The sequence below is a fragment of the Hippopotamus amphibius genome, chromosome 1 (genome assembly GCF_030028045.1).
Source record: "Hippopotamus amphibius kiboko isolate mHipAmp2 chromosome 1, mHipAmp2.hap2, whole genome shotgun sequence".
Classification (NCBI taxonomy): domain Eukaryota; kingdom Metazoa; phylum Chordata; class Mammalia; order Artiodactyla; family Hippopotamidae; genus Hippopotamus; species Hippopotamus amphibius.
Window position 1 is genome coordinate 215,827,144 of NC_080186.1, and position 24,921 is coordinate 215,852,064.

Genomic DNA, 24,921 nt, shown 5'->3' on the forward strand with positions numbered 1-24,921 from the left:
CATATGAGCAGATGCCTGCAGGAAATGACAAAGTCAAATTGATAACGGAAGAAAAAGCATACCACAAAGAGGGAACAGATCCCCTGGTTCCTACAGTGGGACTCATGCCTGATGTGTTCTAGGAACTCAAGGAAGCCAGTGTGACAGAGAGGAGGGTGAGCGGGTGGGAGAGGACGTGGAGGTCACAGCAGAGGGCTTGATCGTGGTACAAGCCTTGATCATGCCTTGTAGGCACTTTAGGATCTTACACGGGATTTCACTCAGACTTACAAACTGATCCAAAGTGGGGAGTTATATTAACTGTGCCTTGTTAATTCTGATATTTCTGATGCTTTGACATCTGGAGATAAATACAATAAATGCTGGAGAGGGTACAGAGAAAAGGGAACCCTCCTGCACTGTTGGTGGGAATGTAAATTGGTACAGCCACTATAGAGAACAGTATGGAGGTTCCTTAAAAAACTAAAATAAAACTACCATATGACCTAATAATCCCACTACTGGGCTTATACCCTGAGAAAACCATAATCCAAAAAGAAACATGTACCATAATGTTCATTGCAGCACTATTTACAATAGCCAGGATATGGAAACAACCTAAATGCCCATCAACAGATGAATGGATAAAGAAGATGTGGCACATATATACAATGGAATATTACTTAGCCATAAAAAAGAATGAAATTGAGTTATTTGTAATGAGGTGGATAGACCCAGAGTCTGTCATATAGAGCAAAGTAAGCCAGAAAGAGAAAAACAAATACCGTATGCTAACTCACATATATGGAATCTAAAAAAAAATGGTACTGATGAATCCAGTGACAGGGCAAGAATAAAGATGCAGATGCAGAGAACGGACTTGAGGACACGGTGCGGGGGGTGGGGAGGCAAAGGGGAAGCTGGGATGAAGTGAGAGAGTAGCATTGACATATATACACTACCAAATGTAAAACAGATAGCTCATGGGAAGTTCTTGCATAACATAGGGAGATAAACTCGATGATGGGTGATGATTTAGAGGGCCAGGATAGGGAGTGTGGAAGGGAGTCGTGGGAGGGAGTCGTGGGAGGGAGGGGATGTAGAGATATATGTATAAATATAGCTGATTCACGTTGGTGTACCTCAAAAATTGGCACAACAGTGTAAAGCAATTATAGTCCAATAAAGAGCTTTAAAAAAAAAGTGGGGAGTTGTATTGTGTCTTGTTAATTTCGATATTTCTGATGCTTTGACATCTGGAGCCTTGCTGACCCTGGAAAGATGCCCCAGAAGCCTAGCCAATTCTCCAGTTCCCAGAGAAAGCAAACAACTTGCCTAGGAATGCACTTTCCATAGGCAAACCAATCCAGAGTCTGTACTCCTACCACCTCTATCATTTGCTAACCCTCTAGACCACTATCCACCTGCCCTAATCACTCCAGGGCCGGGCAGCAGACAACGAAGGGCAGCCCTTCTGCCCAACACTCCTCTGGAATGATTCGAGCTAGCCAAACCTGTCTACCCTGCCTTCCCTGCCTCACGGCTTCCCATAGAAACTACAATCAAGGCTCCTGCCCACATTTTCCCCCTCAGGCTCCCTGCTTCCAACCAATCTGAGTGCTCCCCTCTGTGGTCCTGCATGGCCTGCCCCCTCCTCTTGGAAACTGTAATTATCTTTCAATGACAGTCTCTCGTAATCTGTTGGCCTCGCCCTCCCTGAATAAAAATTAAAATCGACATATCGAAACGAGTATTTGTATTTTAAGAGTACTCCCTAGAAAATCTCTCTAGGTAGTATTCAAAATTCTTTCCATTTATAAAAAAGTAATTTACAAAGACTACTTTTTAATAATCCAACTCCTAAGCAAAGTGAAAATCTACAGGAATTAAATATATATATATGTATATTTTTTAAAGTACTGTAGTAATGACTTTTTTAAAGGTCTGCCTATCTCAGGAAAATTCTATCTCCTCTAGGAAAGCAGTGCACCCAAGTAACTAAAGTTGTATTCTCTGTCCCTCTCTCCTAGGCCACAGCTGGGCTAATAATGTTGTTTCTGGGAATTTGAAATTTGAACAGAGAGACACAGGGGCTGGGGATTAGGACCCATGGCTCATTAACAGTAGAGATATTGAAGGAAGAACCTTAAATCTCTTCTGTCAAAATACTCAGAGATGGCTCACTGCCACCCTTTCTAAGCCATGGCTTTTCAACTCTTCCTTGGATTCTGGAGAAAAAAAGAAGATCCACTATTTCTGACTTATTTACTATTTTGTGGAAGACAGCTGTTACTTGATGCCAAAGAACACAACCCCTCAAAACCCTTATGTGATATAGTTCCTCTTCAGATTTATCATTCTATGTACCAACATTTAGTTTCTCTGTTAAATATGTCAATTTGTAAATGTTTATTGACCATTCACTGAGGCAAATCCCATAAAATGATTTTGTAAAATATATTTTAAAAATTAATAAAAGCACCGATCAAATTACCAATGGCATTTTTCATAGAACTAGAACAAGAAATTTTATGATTTGTATGGAAACAAAAGACCCCAAGTAGCCAAAGGAATCTTGAGAAGGAAAGACAGAGTTGGTGGAATCAGGCTTCCTGACTTCAGGCTATACTACAAGGCTACAGTGATCAAGACAGAATGGTACTGGCACAAAAACAGAAATATAGATCAATGGAACAGGATAGAAAGCCCAGAGATAAACTACGGTCAACTAATCTATGACAAAGGAGGCAAGGATATACAATGGAGAAAAGGCAGTCTCTTCAATAAGTGGTGCTGGGAAAACTGGACAGCTACATGGAAAAGAATGAAATTAGAACACTTCCTAACACCACACACAAAAATAAACTCAAAATGGATTAAAGATCTAAATGTAAGGCCAGACACTATAAAACTCCTAGAGGAAAACAAAGGAAGAACACTCTTCAACATAAATAACAGCAAGATCTTTTCTGATCCACCCCCTAGAATAATGGAAATAAAAACAAAAATAAATAAGTGGGACCTAATGAAACTTCAAAGCTTCTGCACAGCAAAGGAAACTATAAGCAAGACGAAAAGACAACCCTCAGAATGGGAGAAAATATCTGCAAACGAATCAACAAAGGATTAATCTCCAAAATATATAAACAGTTCATCCAGCTCAATATCAAAAAAACAACCCAATCAAAAAATGGGCAGAAGACCTAAATAGGCATTTCTCCAAAGAAGACATACGGATGGCCAAGAGGCACATGAAAAGCTGCTCAACATCACTAACTATTAGAGAAATGCAAATCAAAATGACAATGAGGTATCACCTCACACCTGTTAGAATGGGCATCATCAGAAAATCTACAAACAGTAAATGCTGGAGAGGGTGTGGAGAAAAGGGAATGCTCTTGTATTGCTGGTGGGAATGTAAATTGATACAGCCACTATGGAGAACAGTATGCAGGTTCCTTGAAAAACTAAAAATAGAACTACCATATGACCCAGCAATCCCACTACTGGGCATATACCCAGAGAACACCATACTTCAAAAAGACACATGCACTCCAATGTTCATTGCAGCACTATTTCCAATAGCCAGGACATGGAAGCAACCTAAATGTCCATCCACAGATGAATGGATAAAGAAGATGTGGTACATACATACAATGGAATATTACTCAGCTGTAAAAAGCAATGAAACTGGGACATTTGTAGAGACATGGATGGACCTAGAGACTGTCATACAGAGTGAAGTGAGTCAAAAAGAGAAAAACAAACATTGTATATTAACACATAAATGCGGACTATAGGAAAATGGTACAAATCAACTGGTTTGCAAGGCAAAAACAGAGACACAGATGTAGAGAACAAACATATGGACACCAAGTGGGCAAAGCGGGGAGGGTTGGGGGGGGAATGAATTGGGAGATTGGGATACCAAATTGTACACTCTAAATATATGCAGTTTATTGTAAAAAAAAATAAAAAATAAAAAAAAATTAATAAAAGCATACAGCTGAACTTAATTTATAAAGAGTAAAAGTAAACTGACTCTTACCTGCTTTAAACAGTATGTGGAACATTCCTTCAAAGAATACCTTTGATGACCTATCATGCAAGATGTTAAGAACTGAGAGTAAGAAGCTGACAGAGACAACCATAGTCCAGTCTCTACCCCTAGGACCCAAGCAGGGAAGAGGTTCAGTTAAGCAGATAAGTGTAAGAGATGCACTAATAAGGAGTGACCAAAGATAGAGCAAGGACATGGCATCCAGGATAAAAATCTAGGCACAGGAGAATGGGAAGAAGGAAGTAGCTTTGTTACATCAACCTCATTGTACTGTTATGGACACAGCAAAAGAGAAGATTAAAAGCAGATCTGGGGTGACACCTGGGACAATGAGGAAACATCTTCTGGAGCAGATCTTCACCAACTTGGATTTTGTCCAGGATCAGAACTCAAACACAGGCAGTGCTCACTTTGCATGGTAGTGCCAGACCATATAAATGACCACGCAAAACAATCTTAATGAAGAATGGTAAAAACAATTATTCCATGACATGTAGAAATTCTGTCAAAACATAAAAAACTTTCTTATTGTTGGTTATAAGTGTATAGGGAAATGAAAAATGTAAAGTTAATATTTATTCAGTGCACTTACTTTAAAACATTAGAAACTGCGAATTTAAAAAATTTTTACGCTTATTGAGTAGTTTGAACAGTGCCTGCCTTCTTCCAGTTGTATAAATTATAATACAGAATGAGCCTTTTTTCTACGTCTTGGTGAATCATAGTCTCTTAAGTTCGGGTCAACTTCCAACATTTTATCCTCTGTACTTTCAATGTCATGAAATGTCCCCAGAGCTTCTTCAATGTGCAGTTTTTTGTTGGCATCACTTCCTCTGTGACATTTCATCCGTTTCGTCACAACCACTTTCTTCATTTAGCTCAATAAACTTGCACAGACTAACTTCCTCCGGCTACCCTCTAGAATCTCTCACAGGCAGCAGGGTCAACACTGCCAGGCAGCTTTCTCCTCTAACTCCATTTACATTGCTGTTTCCATTCCAGCATTATCATTTTCCATTTCTTTGCTACACTTTCATCTTTGTGGGCTAACTGCTTCATTCAACGGTGTGTGTATATACGTGTGTGTGTGTGTGTGTGTGTATACGTACACACACAATTAGAGTATGCTGATGAACAAAATAAAGACCTCTTGCATTGTAGGGGTAAAGGAACAAACAACAAGCACGATTAGTAAGCAAATGATACAGAATGGTAAAAGTGGTAAGAGCTAGGTAAAAACAGCAGGGTAGAGGAAGAGGGATCCAGAGTGGGTGCTGGGACCAGTATTAAGTAAGGTGGTTAGGGTAAGCCTCACCGAGAAAGTGACATATGAGCAGATGCCTGCAGGAAGTGACAAAGCCAAGTTGATAGCGGAAGAAAAAGGATTCCACAAAGAGGGAACAGATCCCCTGGTTCCTACAGTGGGACTCATGCCTGATGTGTTCTAGGAACTCAAGGAAGCCAGTGTGACAGAGAGGAGGGTGAGCGGGTGGGAGAGGAAGTGGAGGTCCACGGTAGAGGGCTCAATCATGGTTATGCCTTGCAGCCACTTTAGGAACCTACACTGGATTTCACTTGGAAACTTACAAACTGATTCAAAGTGAGGAGTTGCATTAATTACGGCTTGTCAATTTCGACATTTCCAATGCTTTGAGGTTCTGCAGCTATATATGTGTATATATATATTACTATATACATTGTAATGTTATGCGGGTTATCACAGAGAGAGAAAGGAGCAACACAACTGCACACTCTTCTGTCTGTGCTTGAGCTAACAGGCAGAGACTTCAAAAAAAGTGATGCGGTTGGTCACTGCGCAGGCTGCACATTTGTCATTTATGTAATGGCTTGCGGACGGAAGAACTAGCAGCAAAGTTTGTACTTGATGCAGTCATCACAGTTAAAATACCAATGTGACGGCAATCTCTGGGTCTGGTGTTCTTTAATCCTAACTTGTATACCCTGGAAATGTGCAAAGCAAGGGCTACCTGTATGGCTTTTCGAATGTAGCTATGAATACCTCAAACTATCATGCAGGGTCTCCCTCTATTTCTACCTACACCTTCTTGGAACCACAAAGTTTCATTCATCTTTCAACCCAAGCCAGAACAATGAAGTAAGTCATGACCCAGAGCAGGACCAGAGAAGGAGGTGCAGGGGTCTGGTGTAAGAGGCTGCAGAGGGGGTAGCACCTAGATTGCAGGTGACTTGGGGGGGAGGTCCTAGTGGCAATGACAAGAACAGGTACCATGAGTCTCAGGAGTTCTCAGAGCAGGAAGGGACTCTGGGGGGGACCCATCAAGCCCCATTCAACACACGAGGGCAGCGACCTCCCCGAGCAAAGCAGCGGCAGAGCTGGACCCACAAGTCCCAGCACCTCCTTCAGTGACCTTTCCTGGTGTCCTCCTGCTATGCTAGAAGTACTGTAACCATTCCTTTGACATGTTTTATCAAGAAAGTACTGAAAGCTATCCTTTTGAGGATAGCAATAAGCTGTCTTCGATAGCTAAGTGAGAATGAAACTATATTCTCTGCTGAAGGCTAATTATGAAAAAGATGGGGGAAAAAAGACCTAACTTTCCCTCAACTTGAAGACAATTGTAAGTGTTCATTATTACCAGTGTCCTTTCTAGGAAGGGCAGGTCTACATATCTCCAAATGGGTCATCAATGCCTACTATTAAACGTCTACTTTTTGGAATATTTGGTCTGGCTTTAAGCAAAAGCCAGGTGACAAGGAGCTTCTAGAGCTGACCGCATATACAGGTGTCTCCACATCACACTAAACAACCGGCTGATCTAATCGTAGGTGGGATCCATTCAGTTGGGAAAAATGGTTTGGGAGCTTTCCTTAAATGTCCCTAGGAAAGTGATGCAATACAACTTCTTTAAGATATCTTTTTGGTGATCTGATGTTAATTAAACTCTGAAATCTGCGCACTGGAACTATGCAGAGTGAGCTCTTTGTCAAGTAGCTGTAGTTTGATGAGAATTGAAGGGCCAGCCATGACACAGAAAGGGCTTTAAATATACTATCTCATTTCATAACCCTTCCACAACGCTTTGGAGGTGGGCATCATCCCCACTTACAGATGTGGGGACTGAGGTATGGAATGGTTAAGAGACACGGCCACAGCCACACAACTAACAAGATTTGAACTGAGGTTGGCTGGACCTCTGAGCCTGGGCAATCATTAAGTACTCTATTTTATCCCCTAAAATATTGGACCAAAATCCCTAACAACTCTGTGGTTCCGTTAAATTGGCTGGGCCAGATAGAGGACATGACTTGGTATCAGAGTAAGGACAGACAGGAGGGGAGATGCTGACCACAGCAAGTGACTGAGTCTGAACATCTCCATCACTCCGTCATTACATTTAATATATGAAGAACAGCTTCCCACAGGGCCATAGGATCTCCAATATAAAGTCCCCAATATGTAATGGTTCCAGAAAAAAAATGCATGTCCACACAACATGGAAGTGTAGGCTTTAAAGGAAAGTGCTGCCTTGCTGGGAAAATGCTTAGGCCATCACAGTGAGGATCTGTTTCCAAGTACAGCTGGAAAGCTGTGTGAGGGGTGGAGGTGACAGCACTCTAAGCAGATACAATTCCACACACCGGGAAGTAAATATGCTCCAGGCATTGACAAAGGTAAGTCCTCTTGATTTTCAGATAGCATCATGTTGATAAAAATCTATTGCCTCATAATATTCCCCCTACTTTTTCTTCTTCTTCTTCTTTTTTTTTTTTTTGCTAAGACAGGAAAACACGCCCTGCTGTGAGTCCCAGGCACTCACCCAGAAGAGCTGTCCTCTACAGTACCATGAGGACATCCACCCCGCTCCACTCCCAACAGCGCTCCCGCCAGCCCACGTCACATCACCTGGCCTCCACAAGGGAGCAAATTTCCCCTAGTCAGCTCAGAAACGCACCCTCAAAAGCAACCACATCCTGGAATATGCTTGTCCAGTAAGTTCCTCCCAAGTCCTAAGGGTTCTGGCTGATGTAGTTAACATTTTTCAGCATGGCCGTGAAATAACAGAATAGGTATTTTTCTCCAAGAAAAAAAAGTTTAAAAACTCAGGTTCTAGGCCATTTCTAAGACATTTCTAATGACAGTATGAAAAGCATAAGAACACGTGACTAGAGATCTCTGCCCTCCAAGTTAGAATGTAATAGACAATAAAACCGACCAGCCAGACTCCCCGGGGTGGTCAGGGGTCATCATGCAGCCCCTCTTCCCTGCAGCACCTGGTGTGGAGCCTTGAGCACACAGATGCTCCACAGACTCGAGCTGGATGGGTCAGTGAGTGAAATTACGTTTGAATGAGACCCAGGCATCCTTGGTTCTAAGTTGAGCTGCTTCTTTTTTTAAAAAAAAGAGTCTCTTAATTATTCTGTCCCTCACTCAGAGAGGGACTCCTGACCACGTGTATCTGCTGTCATGGGGGCCAAACTCATGTGACAGGAACCAGGCAGGGTACACGGTAGCCCTGGAAACATTCCACCTCTTATGTCGGGCGGTAGGTTCATGGCATTAGTTTTACTATTTTATTTCATAGCTTATGAGCACAAGTTTAAAATGTTTATGCTTTAACACACCAAATATGATAAGTCCAAAATTGCAGACAATTGCTTTTGTGATGAGGGAGTGAGGCCATTATGGGATAGTTAAAGACTGCAAAGGACTATATCATATTTGAGAGGACAGAAATACAGTATACTTGAGAGTTTGTGATAAAATTTGACTGCTAAGCAAACATATTAAAAATAATTTAAGGGTAACCACTAAAATAGAAGCCTACCCTATAGCTTCTAAAACAGAGAAAATAAAAGGCAATTCTGAAAACTATGGCAATTTAACCAAAAGGAGAAATAGGAGAAAAAGAAAAAGGGTAATAAAATAGAAAGTACAAAATGAGACTAATTGTATCAGTAATCACACTCAATGTAACCAGATTAAACTCACTTATTAAAGTCAGATTATCAGAATAGATTTTAGAGAAATAAACTATGTGCTCCTTAGAAGAGGGATATTTAACATAAAGTTATAAATAAAACCGAAAATGAAAAGATAGAAAAATATATACCAGGAAAATATTAACCAAAGAAAGCTGGTCCAGCCATATTACCAACAAATAAAATAAAAATTGAGTCAGAAGTTTAAAGAGGGACACTACATAAAAGGAACAGTCACCAAGAACATACAACAATCTAGAACTTGGATATATATTAACAGGAGAGACTCAAAACATCAGAAAATATTAAGAAATATTGAGGATGTTGACATATTCATTACAATAGAAACTGAGAACATAAAAAATTAAGATAGAGATGGTTTGAATAGGATTGTTAATAAAGTTGAATTAATTTCACAAATATAGATATCTCTATTCAAGAAATACAATAGTTTATTTTGTGGAAAATTTCAAAACTAGCTGCCTTATTGGCTACCAAACAAGTTGATACTTGTAGTATCAAAGAATCAGCAACAAAGGCATCAAGTAATTCAATGGAGCAAGGAATACACAGTCATTTTGACAAAGGGAGCTGGGATACCTGGTCATCAATATGGAGGGAAAAAGAGCCTTTACCTCTTTATTACACCATACATAAAAATGAACTTGAGATGAATTTTAATTTTAGATCTATAATCTAATAATAAAGTTTCCAGAAGAAAACAAGAAATAATCTTCAACCTGGGATTAAAGATGCTTAGAACACAGAAAGCAATAACCACAAAAGGGGTGATAGATTAGACTACATCAGCGACTTCCCTGGTGGCGCAGTGATTAAGAATCCGCCTGCCAATGCGGGGCACACGTGTTCGATCCCTGGGCTGGGAAGATCCCACATGCCAAGGGGCAACTAAGCCCGTGTGCCACAACTACTGAGCCTGCGCTCTAGAGCCTGAGAGCCACAACTACTGAGCCCAAGAGCCACAACTACTGAAGCCTGCGTGCCTAAAGCCCGTGCTCCACAGCAAGAGAAGTCACTGCACTGAGAAGCCCGTGCAACGAAGAGTAGCCCAGAGTAGCCCCTGTTCATGGCAACTAGAGAAAGCCAGTGAGCAGCAATGAAGACCCAACACAGCTAAAAAATAATTTAAAGTATTAGACTACATCAAAGCTAAACATTTTGCTCAAAATCCAAATTTATGAAAATGAAGAAAAGAGCCACAGGTTGGAAGCAAAGATTCTCAAAATCTTACAAAGGATTTGGAACAAGAATATATAAAGAATTCCCATAACTCAGTAATTTTTGAAAAGTCAACCTAAGTAAAAATGGGCAGAAGACTTAACTAAACATTCACAGAAGATTTAAAAAATGGCCAATCAGCAAATAAAAAAGTGCTCAACATTTTAGTCATGGAGAAATGCAAATTTAAGTTACCATAAGACAGTACTGCTCACCCACTAGATGAGCTAAAATTAAAAGACTAAAACAATTATTACCAAGGATTTGGAGTAATCAGAACTCACGTTGCTGGTAGGAGTGTAAAATGGTACAACTTTAAGATCTGGATATATCTTATAAAACTACACACAGATCTTGATATGTCGTATAAAACTAAACACACTATTGTTCTGAAGGTTCTAACAGAACAATTAGGCTAATAAAATAAAAGGCATTCAGATTGGGAAGAAAGTAGTAATGGTGTGATCTTGTATATAGAAAATCCTACAGAATTCACATAAAATGTAAAAGCTAATAAATGAGTTCAGCAAGATTGCAGAGTACCAGATCAATATACAAAAATAAATTTTATTTCTATACACTAGCAATGAACAACCCCAGAATTAAAGTAAGGAAACAATTCCATTTACCACAGAATCAAAAAGAAAAAAATATTTCAGGAATAAATTTAACAAAAATATGAAACACATACACTAAAAATTATAAGACATTGGTGAAAGAAGTTAAAAAAATATAAATGGAAAGATCTTATATTAATGGATTGGAAGGAAGAACGGTTAACATAGTAATATTCCCAAAATTGATCTATAGGTTTATTGCCATCACTATCAAAATCACAGCTCAACCCCTTTGCCCTCCCCAAATTAACATGCTGGTCCTAAAATTCATATGAAGATGCAAGGGACCCAGAAAGTGAAAACAATCTTGAAAAATAAGTTGGGGGACTCATACTTCAAAGCTACAGAAACCAAGGCAGTGTGGTACTGGCATAGAACAGACAAATCAATGGAACAGAATTGAGAATCCAGAAATAAACCCTCACAATCATGGTCAGTTGATTTTAGAAAAAAGTGCCAAGACAATTCTATGGGGAAAGAATATTCTTTTTAACAAATGCTGCTGCACAACTAGACATCCACACGCAAAATAATGAAGCCCTACCCCACACCATGTACAAAAATTAAATCAAAACAGATCATAGAACTCTTAGAAGAAAACAAAGGAGTAAATCTTTGTGACCTTAGATCAGGTAGTAGATTCTTAGGTATGACACTAAATGATGAAGAAAAATTTCAGAATGATTCCTACTGCCTGACACCCTTCAAAGAAAATTTAAAATATTCAAAACAAAGCAAATATTTTGAACGTATACATACATACGTAGAAGAAATACACAAATACTTCTAATCAATCTCTGAATAGTGGCTACTTTTAAGGAAAAGAGAGGAGGGCAAAGGGATAAATAGGGCTTAAAAAGTATCTGTAATCTCTTGTTTCTAAAAAGAACTCTGAAACAAGTAGGACATGCTTGAAAAAATAAATTTATCATCTTTTATAAAATGAAATTAGCATATTTGATAAAAGTGGGTATACACATTTACTTTTATGAATATTTGAAATACTTTACAATTTAACAAATTATATAAGAATGAGACACCCTTATCAAGAGCATTCATTACCAGTACAGCACAGGGTGAACAATGAAGTTAAATCAAACTAACTGATCTAAAAACCACACTAACTGCAAGAAAAATTCTCGAAATTACTTTGGGAATAAATACTGATATCAGAACCTTTGTCATTGCCTTTGTTCAAAATGGACTACAAAGTCCATGCCCCAAGAATGAATACTGGAATTTTCCACTTGTTTGTATTCTATATAAATAGTGGCGGCTTATGTTTATTTTAATAAATTCTCCCTCCTTCTCTGCTCCTAAATTTGTTTTCATCCAATTTTCCCAAGCTTAAATCTCTTGTTTTTTTTCCCTTTCCCTAGATTTGCATTTCCTTTTCCAAACAACAGTAAATTATTTTCTTTTCCGATTGCTCATAAATCAAACAGTACATTTCTTTGGTTGGTTTTTCACTTTCATCTACGTGTTCAATGGTTTGCTTACAACTTTTCTGCATCTTCACTTGTCCAAAGTGCAGCACAAGTGTCCAAGTGTGAACAAGCTACAGTTTTACAAGAAGCAGGGTGGCTCAGGTAGGCCTCCCAGAAGATGCAGATGTGGATGAGGATTTAATGAACACCTTTCATACCTATTCCCCCCTAGTGCGCACAGGCAGCTGGAGAGGCTGCGGGCAGGACACGGTTGCTGTCACTGTCAGAGGGAGGTCAATGCTGCAGGCACTGGCCCTTCTCCGGAACCAGTAGTCTTGGTGTTTCAGAGCCCAGCAGGCTGCCTGCCTCAAGTCACACAGGACAACAGTTATTATCACTGAGCACCTTCCACTGCCAGGCAGTGTCCCAAGCACCCGATGCTATTTCATTGAACTCATAATTTCCTAAGAGAAAGGCATTACCATCTGCACTTCACAGACAAGGCACTGGGTAGACAAGTGAAGCAATACATCCCAGGTCACACAGCTGGTAGAGGCAGAGCCAGGATTCCCACCCAGCGGAGGCTCATGGCAAAGCCCCGCCCTTTACCACACACAGCTTCTTCCCTTTGCAGTTGAGGAAGCAGCATGTAGAACAGATGCGGTTTTTGGTGAAGAGGTGTTCTCCCTCACAACCCACCATGCAATCAATCTACCTATTATATTATTTATACTGAAAATGGGGCTATGTCTATCTTCAAGAAAACAATCTGATTCCTCAAGTATGACATTAATAAAAATGAGCTTTTGCACACAGACATATACACACACACCCTGTACGGGGTGCATGTCAGGGCAAGGATGGCCATCTGCCATATACAAGAAAAGCCCCTCAGATGGTGTTCCTATAACCACTTGCTCTGTGAACCAAGCCCTTACAGAGGAATGGAGGTGTACCTGGATAGGATCCTGCATCAGTCTCATGGGCCCAATGCGTACCTCCGCAGAAGAGACCTGCTAAAAAAAAAGAGAAAGAAAAAAAAAAAAGTATGTGAGATGTGTCAAGTCATAACCTACAGGAATTCATAAATTCTTCCTTATACCGGATATTATGTCATGCTACTTTGCAGCTCAATAAAAGGATCCAATTTATCGACATGGAGACAGTTTATAAAACATCACGTACAGTACAACTCTGGTTTTGTAAAAGAATATATACACTTATGTGTACTGAAATGTCTGGGAGGATATATCCCCAAACGCTAAGTGGTTGGATTTTTTACCTTAAGTGCGTGGATTTTTACGATAAGCACGTATTTTTCTTTACTCTCTCTTTATGGGAGAAAACTCAATAATTATTTACTGAGCACCTACTATGCTGGGCACAATGCCAGGCTGCTATTATTCTGAAATTTCCAAAGAGTAAAAATTTCTCTCATATGCGGAAGCTAAAGCATTTTGGTAGTTTAAGAGCTGTTCCTATATTTAGATCTTATTTTTGTATCTTCATGGTTTAGTATGAGGAATAAACAGCTTAGTCTTACTCATATTGAGCATGACTAAATTATTCGTTTCAACTGTACCTCCTAAAATAAACTGAGTAACCCCACACCATGACCACAAGAGGCTGAACTCTGTCCCATGTCTCCGGGACCAAGCTCAGGTGTTCACTGGCCAACACCATCTAACTGCCTTTGGCTGCAAGCACAGAGCAAATATTTGTCTTTACTTTTAATTACTTCACTTGGATTTCTAAAAATAACTTTTCTCTAGACAACTGGGTTGAAGGTCTTGGCCTCACCTCCATGGATCCAGGTTTGTTTTTCTCTAAGAGGCTGCAGTCATCCTGCCTTTACTTAGCAGCTTATCCTGCATTCATCACACTAGGGTGGCCCCTGTGAGTCAGACAGGACACCTTCAGCAGGCATCGGAGTTCACAGGACCAGAGACACCGCAATGACCCAATGGTCAGGGGAGGCTTTATCAGTTAAACAAGAAGAGCAGAACTTTCTTTACATGAGATGTTGAAGATTACACATTCCCCTTTCTCCTTTCTTGCCCTTTCACTGCTGGTAGGCCTGGTGTGAATCTTTTCCAAAACATGTCCACGAATTGCCAGCATGCTTTTCCTCTGTAAGGTGGATCCCTCCACTCTGCTCTCTGTGGTGGGTTCTCAGACGGGCAAAGCTAGGCTCTCGGACAGCCTCCCGACAGGGGGTCCTTCCAGCACACCTGGTACAACTCCTCGGGCCCCTGAGCCTGTGGACCTGCGACAAGTCCCTTCAGTGTTTCACTGCTGTCTTCAGGCCAAAGTGACACACTCAAGTTGCTTTTCTCTATGCAAGACAACGCCCTGCGAGGTATCTGTACTGATACCAGCGCCCAGCGTATGTGCACGGCCCCAAGAATTCCACTGGAAGAGGAAGGTCACCAGGACTCCTGTGTCACTGGGACTCTGACCCTTCCAAGCAGCTTCATCCTAAAAGCAGCTTTTATCGTCTGAAACAGACACTCTCCTTCAAAAGCAGTGCAACCACCAGAATTCTGCTAAAAAGTTAATGATTAAGAAGTGAAACCAATTTGGTAGAGAAAGATAAATGTGACTGACAATCAGATATCCTTGCACTCTGTGATCTCTCCTAGGCAGACTGCCTCCACCACACACAGAAGCCCCCCTCCAACAAGGCCTCCTGCGGTTTCTCCAGCAAAACTGGCTCTGAACAGGGACACCTGGGGCAGAAGATACATGAAATAAGAAATCAATAAAAGTTTAAAAGGAATAAAATAAAAAAGTGATTCTCTCTGGAAGGCTAAGGGAATGGGGGAAGGACAGAGACTGCCCCCAAAAGGATAATTCTCTCCTAACCAACACATACCTATATATTTCGAAGGAACCAATACGTGAAGTTGTTCAACAGGCCATTTTCAACTCTGCCAGGAAAGCATGTGACGACTGTGGGAGCCCTCCTGTCCCCAGCCCTGTGCTAGGCACTTTCACATGAGGGACCTTGGCAGGAGACAGGCAACGGCCGCTGAGTGACGGCATGAGTTTTAGAAGCAACCCTCAATCTATAAGATCCTTTTTCTGCCGACAGACAGGAAAGACCCCCCGGAGTCTCTCTCACAGACACAGGAGTCCCGTGCCTGTGTGCAGCATTTTAACCCCTGCCTGACCCCGGTCAGCAGGACGCTGCCACTTGAGGCAGAGCCCAGGAGAAGACCTGCAAGGTCGGTGAGCCCTCTCCGAGACCCCTGCCTCGCCCATCTCCACCCAGCTCCCCCAGCCCCACATCCCTGTGCTGTCTCCTGGGAGCACAGGTTGCCTCCACCGCCAGCCCGGAGGCCTCGGTTTCCCAGCTCCTCTAGTCCTGACCCACACTTTGCTTCTTATCTTTTGGCTTGCCTTCTTCTTCTTGGTCTGCACTCCAGTCATCAGACTCTGGCTTCCATGTCCAAGAGAGGTCAACCATCCCAGCAGAACTGGAACCTCCCCCCTCGGCCTGTGAGGGATGGCCCAAGGCCTGACCAGCAGCAGGTGTGGCCAGAGGCAGCAGCACCAGTCTGCAGAGCTCCCCTTCTGACACCGGAGTCTGACTGCCTGCATTTCACCCATTTCTAAGAGAACAAATTATGAACAGAAACAGGAGACTATTTACTGATGTCTGTGTAGCCAAGCCAAGATTCTCTACTTCAAAGAGTGAACTTTGAGCAACTGCAGATACACAAATCCTCAGCTAGTGTATTAGCTCTGATTCCAGGAAGTGACCACATTTGCCAAGGACACAGAGGCAAGGAGGAGGTGGGGTCATATGTAGTACAATCCCAGCTCTGGAGAGGAGGATGAGATGAGAGTGTGAAGAGAGACACGCTTCCTAGCCACACGGCTCTCCCCAGCAGTCAAATGAGGAAGCACTGCTGGCTGATGGTGCAGTTTTAACTGTCCAACATTAATAATGTGTCAAACATCTATGTGTACACACATGTGTGAGAACGGTCACCTGCACACACACACATACGTATACATGTGGCAGGGTCACCAATTCACACTCAGATGAGTTAGCTCTTCAGGAAAAAAGAGAAGTCCTATTTTGTATCATTTGCTGATTCTATGGTGTAAATACTTTCACCTCAACTGATTCGAAGCTAGCAACCTAGGTCTCTGAACATGCAACTGGAAATATACCTTTTTGTTCCGAGAGGATCTTTGAGGGGCAAATTCATTCAGGTTTGGTTGATGTGCAAATTTCTATCACTTGCTTTTGTTTGAGAGTTGAGTGAGATATAGAATTCTGATTGATAGACATTTCCCCTCAAACTTTGAGGCTGAGAGAACGGAGAGCATCCTTCTGGCTTTGAAGGTGGGGAGATCAAGGGAGGCTTCATGAAGACAAGTGGGTCATGGATGGGAAGAAGAGACAGGGTTGGGAGAGGAAATTCCAGGCACAGGAAACAACAGAAGCAAAGGCACGGAGGCCAGGTTGCAAAGATGCTCGTGGGTGAGAAGACAGGAATCTAGAGAAGCTAGATTACAGAGCATGAAAGGGAAAACTAGGTTGGGGTCCATTCCTTAGAGGATTCTGGAAAGGAAATCCCTTCTGATTCTGTAGGCACCAACCACATTGTAGGTTTTTGAGCGGAGGATCAACAGGATCAGATTTATGACTTGGGGGAGAAAAAAAAAGCATTTGGTTTGCTTACTTTCTCGATAGTCAAGAACAGAGATTTTGCAAAAACAAAGACACTGCTATGAGTAGGAACTGGAGCAGTGAAAGCAAGTGGGGAAAATACACCACAACGATCAAGAAAAAAATCATTACCCTCAACCCCCACACAGCTTGGTCTCATTTCAAAGGCGGGGGAACTCCAAGGTGAAAACCAGCTGGTGCATGGTAAACAGACGAAAGAGACTGAGTCTTGAGAGAAATCACGGCAGTTCAGGCGGCTGGTCCACCTGCCACTGCAGCACACTCCCTGGGGGTGGTGGCCACAGCTCTTGGTATCTTCAGCAATGGTGTTAAATAACTTGGACTCCAGTTTTAGAGCTTCCCTCAAATATGAAGGAGGTGAGAATTCAGGCAAAGTGGTTGACCTGGAAAGTCCTTCCTCCTGCATCTGTTCAACGGAGCTGACTCATGTTTGGGGGGGCCACTCAAGTGTCCCCCACTCTCCAAAGGCTGTCCAGGCCCAGCTGCACCCAGAGAGGACTCACCAGTCTCTCTGCTCAGTGCTCCTCCTGTGCTCCATAGCATTTACTTTACTACCCATTTAAATATCTTTCTCCTGGGCTGAGGTTCTGAGTGTCTTAAGAGACATAGATGTTGTCCTTTCCACAATTTTGTGCCCAGCATTTAGAAGGTGCTCAGTAAATGCTGGGGCTCAGTAAATAAATGGAATTGAATTAAACTGCCTAAGATCACACAGGTTTTAAGTAACAGAGTCAGGACTGAGACGTTATTTTTCCTGATTCCCAGTGCGCTGCTCTTTCATTATGCTCCAAATTTTAGAGCATTAATGTACTCCCCATTTTTCTCATATGGATTTCTGGACTCCACTCCAGTTCTACAGATGGATTCAGCACCTGGCAATCGCTGCTCACACCCTAGCAGTCTGTGCTGCCACTAAAAGGGCTGCCACCAGGACTAAGAAGGAAAAGTTCTGTATGTGTGTGTGTCTCTGTCTGTCAGGGTGGGTAGGGAGTTTCCGTAACGTCTACCTTCCAAAAACAAGCTCAGAGCCTGAATCCTCCCCACTTCAACAACTCCCTGGGAATCCCTCCTCCCCACCACCTGCAGTACTGAGTGCTCACACACAGGTGTATACAGACGCCCAGCTCAGGGCCGAACCAGCTTCACTTCATGAAAAGGGGACTCCATTGTAAAGACCGTTCTTATTTTTAAACGCCCTTAATCAACCCTGCCTGCTGCTCTGTTGGCTCTGATTTTAAAACAGTGTTTACATCTCTCAAGGGGTCTCCTGTCTACCCTCCAGTCCCAGGCCAAACTTCTTTCTGTATTCCTCTGAGCTTCAGGTAAGCATAGGTTGTAAGTGACGTGTGCCTTTTATATGAGCCCATGCCTGCCCTCTAGCTTCTGCAGGCACCAGCACTGCAGCCTCCACACGCCCCGCCACTGAGGCTGAGCATCCCTGCTCCAGACTGGGAACCCCTGGGCTCATCCTGCCTCGCCTTCTAGGCCCTCTGTCCTCCGAGCACCCAGAATGCTTCCTTCCTCCTTCTCTCTTCTCAGCCACAGGCCCCGACGATAAGCGCTGACCTCACACCAGCCTCAGCCTTCACCTCGCTTTGATTCTAGACACGTTCCACTGCCTCCTGGACCTTCAGAGCCCAATAGGTGGTCCCAGTCCTCCCCTCCCTGCTCCCAATTCTCTGACTAGAAGTTCTCAGCCTGGGCTTCTTATTAGAAGTACCTGAAGAACTTGTTAAATATATTAATGCCTGGGTCCTACTTCAAACCAAGAGAATCAGTATCTCTAAGGTGCAACCAGGGTTGAGAACCACTAGTCTATTCTTCTGAGCAGACATGTCTGTTGTCAACTTCAGATGCTATTATGTAACTGATACCAAAGGAGAACTTACCTGGTGGAAGGCACCAAACCCCACCCAGACTCAACCATCATACCTGAACCCAGACACCCACAGGGTTTTTTCCAGATAACCCACTCCAAAAACACAAGGTTATCACTCAGGCAAGAGGAAGATACAGCCCTTCACATTTGATGAATTATTCCCCCCAAACGGTATCCCTAAGTTTGAATCAAAATAAAAATTTTTATAGTCTTTTTGTTACTTACACACACATTATATATATGGGAGATTACTCATAGTCATGAGACACTCACAGTGGGTGACAGATCTACCAACTTTGTGTTTTATGCTCTGCTGTTTAGAATATTAACTTTGCAGCATGAAGTTTATCACAAAAATACAGACATATAAATATCTACTCATCAAAATATACAACCATAAAAGACCAATTTGACTTTATATTTTAAAACTCCTATTCACCAAAAGCAAAAGCAGAAAACACTCTAATAAAAGAGAAAAAAAGATAGGTGCTAGCCTGAGAAACAACATCTACAATATAGGAAGCCAACAAGTATTAGTAACGAGAACATAGCAAAGTCCTTAAAAACAATAAAAAGACAACAAGAAAGAAAGCTGGGCAAAAGATTTGAAAAAGAAATTCAGAGTAGGAAATACAAGTACAAAGAGATGCTCAATCTTTAGTAATCAGGAAAATAAAAATTTCAAATTACAATGAGATACCATGTCACAACCAGCTGTTTTTTGATCAACAGAACAGTAGAATTAAGTCAAACACTACCTGCATGGGCAAGAAGTAGACCCACAGGAACTCATACATCGTTGTTGGGAGTGTAAATTGGTTCAGCCACTTTGAAAAACATTCTGGGGTTTTCTAGTAAAGATAAGAAGTTTACATACGACCTACAACCCACCCCCTATGTGAATAGATCTCTCAGGTATATGAGGAAGCACTTACAAGAACATTGGAGCAGATTTAGAGCCAAAATTTGGAAACAGCCTAATCCACAATCCATTGAACATCCATCACCAAAAAAATTTATATCGGGAAATATCCATACAATGGAAATTACACCAAAATGAAAATTAAAAAATTAAAGCTACCTATTCAAAATGGATGGATCTCACAAACATCAAGTAAAAAATATTGTATGCTAACTCACATATACGGAATCTAAAAATGGTACTGATGAACTCAGTGACAAGAACAAGGACGCAGATGCAGAGAATGGACTGGAGAACTCAAGGTTTGGGGGGGCGGGGGGTGAAGGGGAAGCTGAGACGAAGTGAGAGAGTAGCACAGACATATATATACTACCAACTGTAAAATAGATAGTCAGTGGGAAGTTGTTGTATAACAAAGGGAGTCCAACTCGAGGATGGAAGATGCCTTAGAGGACTGGGGCAGGGAGGGTGGGGGGGACTCGAGTTGGGGGGGAGTCAAGGAAGGGAGGGAATATGGGGATATGTGTATAAAAACAGATGATTGAACTTGGTGTACCCCCCAAAAAATAATAAATAAATTAAAAAAATAAAAATAAAAATAAAAGTCTGAGAATACATACCTTAGAATACCACTTAAGGTTTTAAAATATTTAAAACAATGCCAAGTATAGTTTAAGAGTATAACAATTCAAAGAGATGCTTATAAATTCCCAATTGAGGCAAGTGGTCCTGCTGGTGGAGAAGAGGTATATTCAGGGGCTTCAAGTATTATTCATCATTAACTTTTTTTTAAAGCAGTGAATACTGAGTACATAGCTGTTATACTTTCTGGTTTGTTGCTATCCTAAATACCACAAAGTAAATCTAAAATACATTTAATTTTATGGGAAAAGCCTATTTTCTATTTTGGGGTTAACATTAATTGAGCAAGTAGTCACTACATAAATAAAAGCAAAGATTTTTTTCCAAAAGTCTTATTTGGTAAAATAAGATGCTGTATTTAAAATTCCTCAGAATACAGATAGAGTTTCCCTGAAACTTGGTAAAATGAAATCCTAGGAAATGGGGCTGGGACTCGGGGGACCTTGCTCAAGGTAACTAATTGCTCTGTGCCCCATTAAGGCAAGAGGGGACTGAAGACCACCCCCCACCATGTACATCATCACATGTAACAGGCAAGCAATCCCACTTCCTTACAGATAAAGAAATTAAAGCTCCAGAAAGGTTACTCAATTCACCTGAGGGCCGGAGCTGAGATTAAACCCCAGACCCACCTTTCTTGGAGGGAAGGTCATACTCTTACTTATTTATATCTTGATTTGTTCCAGAAAGGTCTTAAGATGGTATACAAAGAGGCTTTAAGTAAAAGTTGTAAAAAACTTATAAATAAGATGCGGAAGATCTGTCTGAGCTTGGGGAAGCTGAAGCAAGTGGGGCGGTCAGTACACATCACGTGTGTCACAGCCGACACAGTCAGTGCCTGTGAAAGGGAGATGCAACCCTCAGGCACCCCAAGGCACTGGAGTAGACGCAGGCCTGGGCTTCCCAGCAGTGTGTCTTACGATGCCCCGCCCCCACCCCACGCCCTCTCCCATTCCCCACTGTCGCTGCTGGGGACAAGGCTGTTCTTTCTTAAGGAGTACTGCAACTACACTCAGTGAGCCTTACTGGGCAAGTGAAGAACAGGATGATGTATCCCACCATGTCTGGAAGACTCTGCAGTGACAAAGCATGCAGGCACCCTCTGGTTAGCACTGAAATGGTAATTAAAAATAAACACAAAATGGATTAAAGACCTAAATGTAAGGCCAGACACTATAAAACTCCTAGAGGAAAACAAAGGAAGAACACTCTTCGACGTAAATCACAGCAAGATCTTTTCTGATCCACCCCCTAGAATAACGGAAATAAAAACAAAAATACATAAGTGGGACCTAATGAAACATCAAAGCTTCTGCACAGCAAAGGAAACTATAAGCAAGACGAAAAGACAACCCTCAGAATGGGAGAAAATATTTGCAAGCTAATCAACAAAGGACTAATCTCCAAAATATATAAACAGTTTATCCAGCTCAATATCAAAAAAACAAAAAACCCAATCAAAAAATGGGCAGAAGACCTGAATAGGCATTTCTCCAAAGAAGACATACGGATGGCCAAGAGGCACATGAAAAGCTGCTCAACATCACCCATTATTAGAGAAATGCAAATCAAAACGAGGTATCACCTCACACCAGTTAGAATGGGCATCATCAGAAAATCTACAAACAGTAAATGCTGGAGAGGGTGTGGAGAAAAGGGAACACTTGCATTGCTGGTGGGAATGTAAACTGATACAGCCACTATGGAAAACAGTATGGAGGTTCCTTGAAAAACTAAAAATAGAACTCCCATATGACCCAGCAATACCACTACTGGGCATATACCCAGAGAACACCATACTTCAAAAAGACACATGCACTCCAATGTTCATTGCAGCACTATTTCCAATAGCCAGGACATGGAAGCAACCTAAATGTCCATCCACAGATGAATGGATAAAGAAGATGTGGTACATATATACAATGGAATATTACTCAGTTGTAAAAAGCAATGAAACTGGGACATTTGTAGAGACATGGATGGACCTAGAGACTGTCATACAGAATGAAGTGAGTCAGACAGAGAAAAACAAATATTGTATATTAACACATATATGTGGACTATAGAAAAATGGTACAGATCAACCAGTTTGCAAGGCAGAAACAGAGACACAGATGTAGAGAACAAACATATGGACACCCAGTGGGGAAAGCGGGGAGGGTTGGGGGGGGAAATGAATTGGGAGATTGGGATACCAAATTGTACACTCTAAATATATGCAGTTTATTGTAAAAAATAAAGAAATGAAAAGTTAAAAAAATAAACACAGAAAATATCCAAGATGCTGTCCACACACAGAAAATGTGGCCAGTATAGTCTAATGGAAAAACCATCCCCCTCTGCAGAAATATCAGATGAGAAAGAAATTATTTAAATGATGGAGCCATTTCATCTACAGCCATCAGAAAAGAACTGTCTGAAACTGACTATGTGTTAAAATGGTGGGGGTCGGCAGGAAGGTCTAGAACACAATCTATGAAATGGCGCGTACCTGAAGGAGGCTGGCACGAGAAAGCCTCAGAATTAGCTTTGCGGGGGGAGAACCCTAATTGCACTTCAATCATAATATTATGTCAAAAAGCTTTACATCATACATGCCGTGCAAGAATTAAGGCATCGGGCTGTCATTAACCAAGCAATTCAGCTGCAGTATCACTGAGCCCGGTATGTGTGTCAACATAACACCGTTCCCAGATTCCAAAGGTCAAACCCAGGGCCTGACTTGGAGAACAGAGGAATTTAAAGGCAACCACAAAACGTGACTTCCCTCAACTGACTTCCTTCCTTTTATTAGGGATATTGCTGATAATGGAAACAGCCAGATGACTTCAAGCACTCAAAATGACATTGTGTCATAGAAGACGGGCAAAGAACGTCAATCTCCCATCATTCAGGAGGCCATTACCCGGACTGCGGAAAAACCCAAGCATTTCTGATGCCCTTCCATCCTGCTGTGTGCCTTCCCTTTAACATTAAATGAAGATGGGAGAACGTGGGGAGGGATGCTATTCCAATCCATCAGTTCTGCTACATGGTGAGCAGTTCTGGTAAACAGATTTGATGGGCAAAAAAACAGAAACCATCTGCTATAAATGAGTTCTAGAGATTTCCTGTGGATTTCAATTATCCATGCTGCCTCTGTCCTCCGTTTTATCATTGGAAAGCTAGAACCGCCTTAGAGAACCAGCAGCCAAATGCCTTCCCTGCTTGGCTCCAGGAGAATCTCACACCAGGGACCTGGTGACCCTGAAGCAACACCGGATTTTTAGCCACATCTGGCACCACACCAGAACTGAACCATGCACGCTTTCTGGACTCTGGTGTATCGGGGCCACTCACACTGGGTGAACCGTCACTGTCAGACCGAGTCCACGGATCGTGTGGACGTCAGGGGTGATGAATCTGCGTGCAATGCTGACTCCCATTTAAAAGCTAATTCCATTTCAATGAATCCCATTTACAAGTAACAAACTCTTGAGAAGTCACTGCAAAATGCAAATACTCACTTTTTTGAAAAGGAATTTTACTTAGTTGGCAAAGACAGTGATTTCCAAAGTTACTCATCATACACACAGTTCACACCCTAAAGATGTAACACCTAAGCACTATACAATTAGAATCTCAACATTTTTAGAAGCTTAGCATATGGACGGCCACCCCCAAGACCAGCGGGGCACACCTTGAAGGTCCCCCTGCCCCGAGCCCTGCACCCTTCCCCGTTGTCTAATGAAGGTGCACATGTCGGGGGGCAGGTCCCCACTGTGCTTGGCCCTCTGGGCCCACCATGGCTTCCAGCAAAAGCCAAGGCAACCACACCCACAACCTTACTTCTCCTTTTTAAAAAACGGTATTTTTTAAGATTTAGGGAGGAGGACAGGGGAGGACCGGGAGGGTAGAAATGGCCTCTTTATGGGCACGTAGCTGTGCTGAGAAAGGGCACCCAGAGCAGCACCCCCTCCCCCCACCAGAAAGCCAGAGAGTCAGAAAATGAATGTGTCCACTGGGGGAGAAGAAACCCGGAGAACTCCCCAATACAGCAAAAGATCACGTAAGTCCCCAAAGACCATTTTTTATTCAATCAAAATACATTTCTTTAAAAACGTGGTTCAAACTCACAGCCTATCTTGGATCCCCGCACATCTTCCTCTTCTCTTGGCTGGAGAGCAGGCTAACACGCTGTTGTCTGACAGTGGAACGGAAGCGAAAGGCTCCCTTTTGTTCTCGCTCTAAAACTCTGCCCACGTGCTGTGGGAAGACATTCTGGAACCTTTTTGATGTGGGCCGAGCGATGGGATTCTTGAGCAGTGGAGGAGCTGAGGGTGTGGGGCGTGGAGACTAATATCACCCTGTTTGGTCCTGAGGGATGGCTGGTTAGCCAAAGACGGGTAAGATTCCTCAGAGGAGGAACAACCTAAGACAGGCACAGCCGCAGAGGGGCCAACAGGGGTGGTGCATAGAACCTTCCTTATATCACCGTGTTTGGCCCTGG

The 24,921-nt window shown here is 42.1% G+C and overlaps 1 protein-coding gene across 10 annotated transcripts in view; it reads right to left on the reverse strand.

Moving 5' to 3' along the window:
• PDE8B (phosphodiesterase 8B) overlaps positions 1-24,921 on the reverse strand; it is a 232,277-nt gene that overhangs the window by 115,347 nt on the left and 92,009 nt on the right. For 6 of the 10 annotated variants that reach the window (XM_057740737.1, XM_057740716.1, XM_057740708.1 and 3 more), the window contains exon 2: positions 13,241-13,300. The exons of 1 other annotated variant lie outside the window; for it this stretch is intronic. In XM_057740737.1, coding sequence (XP_057596720.1) covers positions 13,241-13,300 — 60 coding nt within the window. The remainder of the gene's footprint in view (positions 1-13,240; positions 13,301-24,921) is intronic. 3 more of the 10 variants (XM_057740746.1, XM_057740679.1, XM_057740660.1) reach the window with 1 other exon arrangement.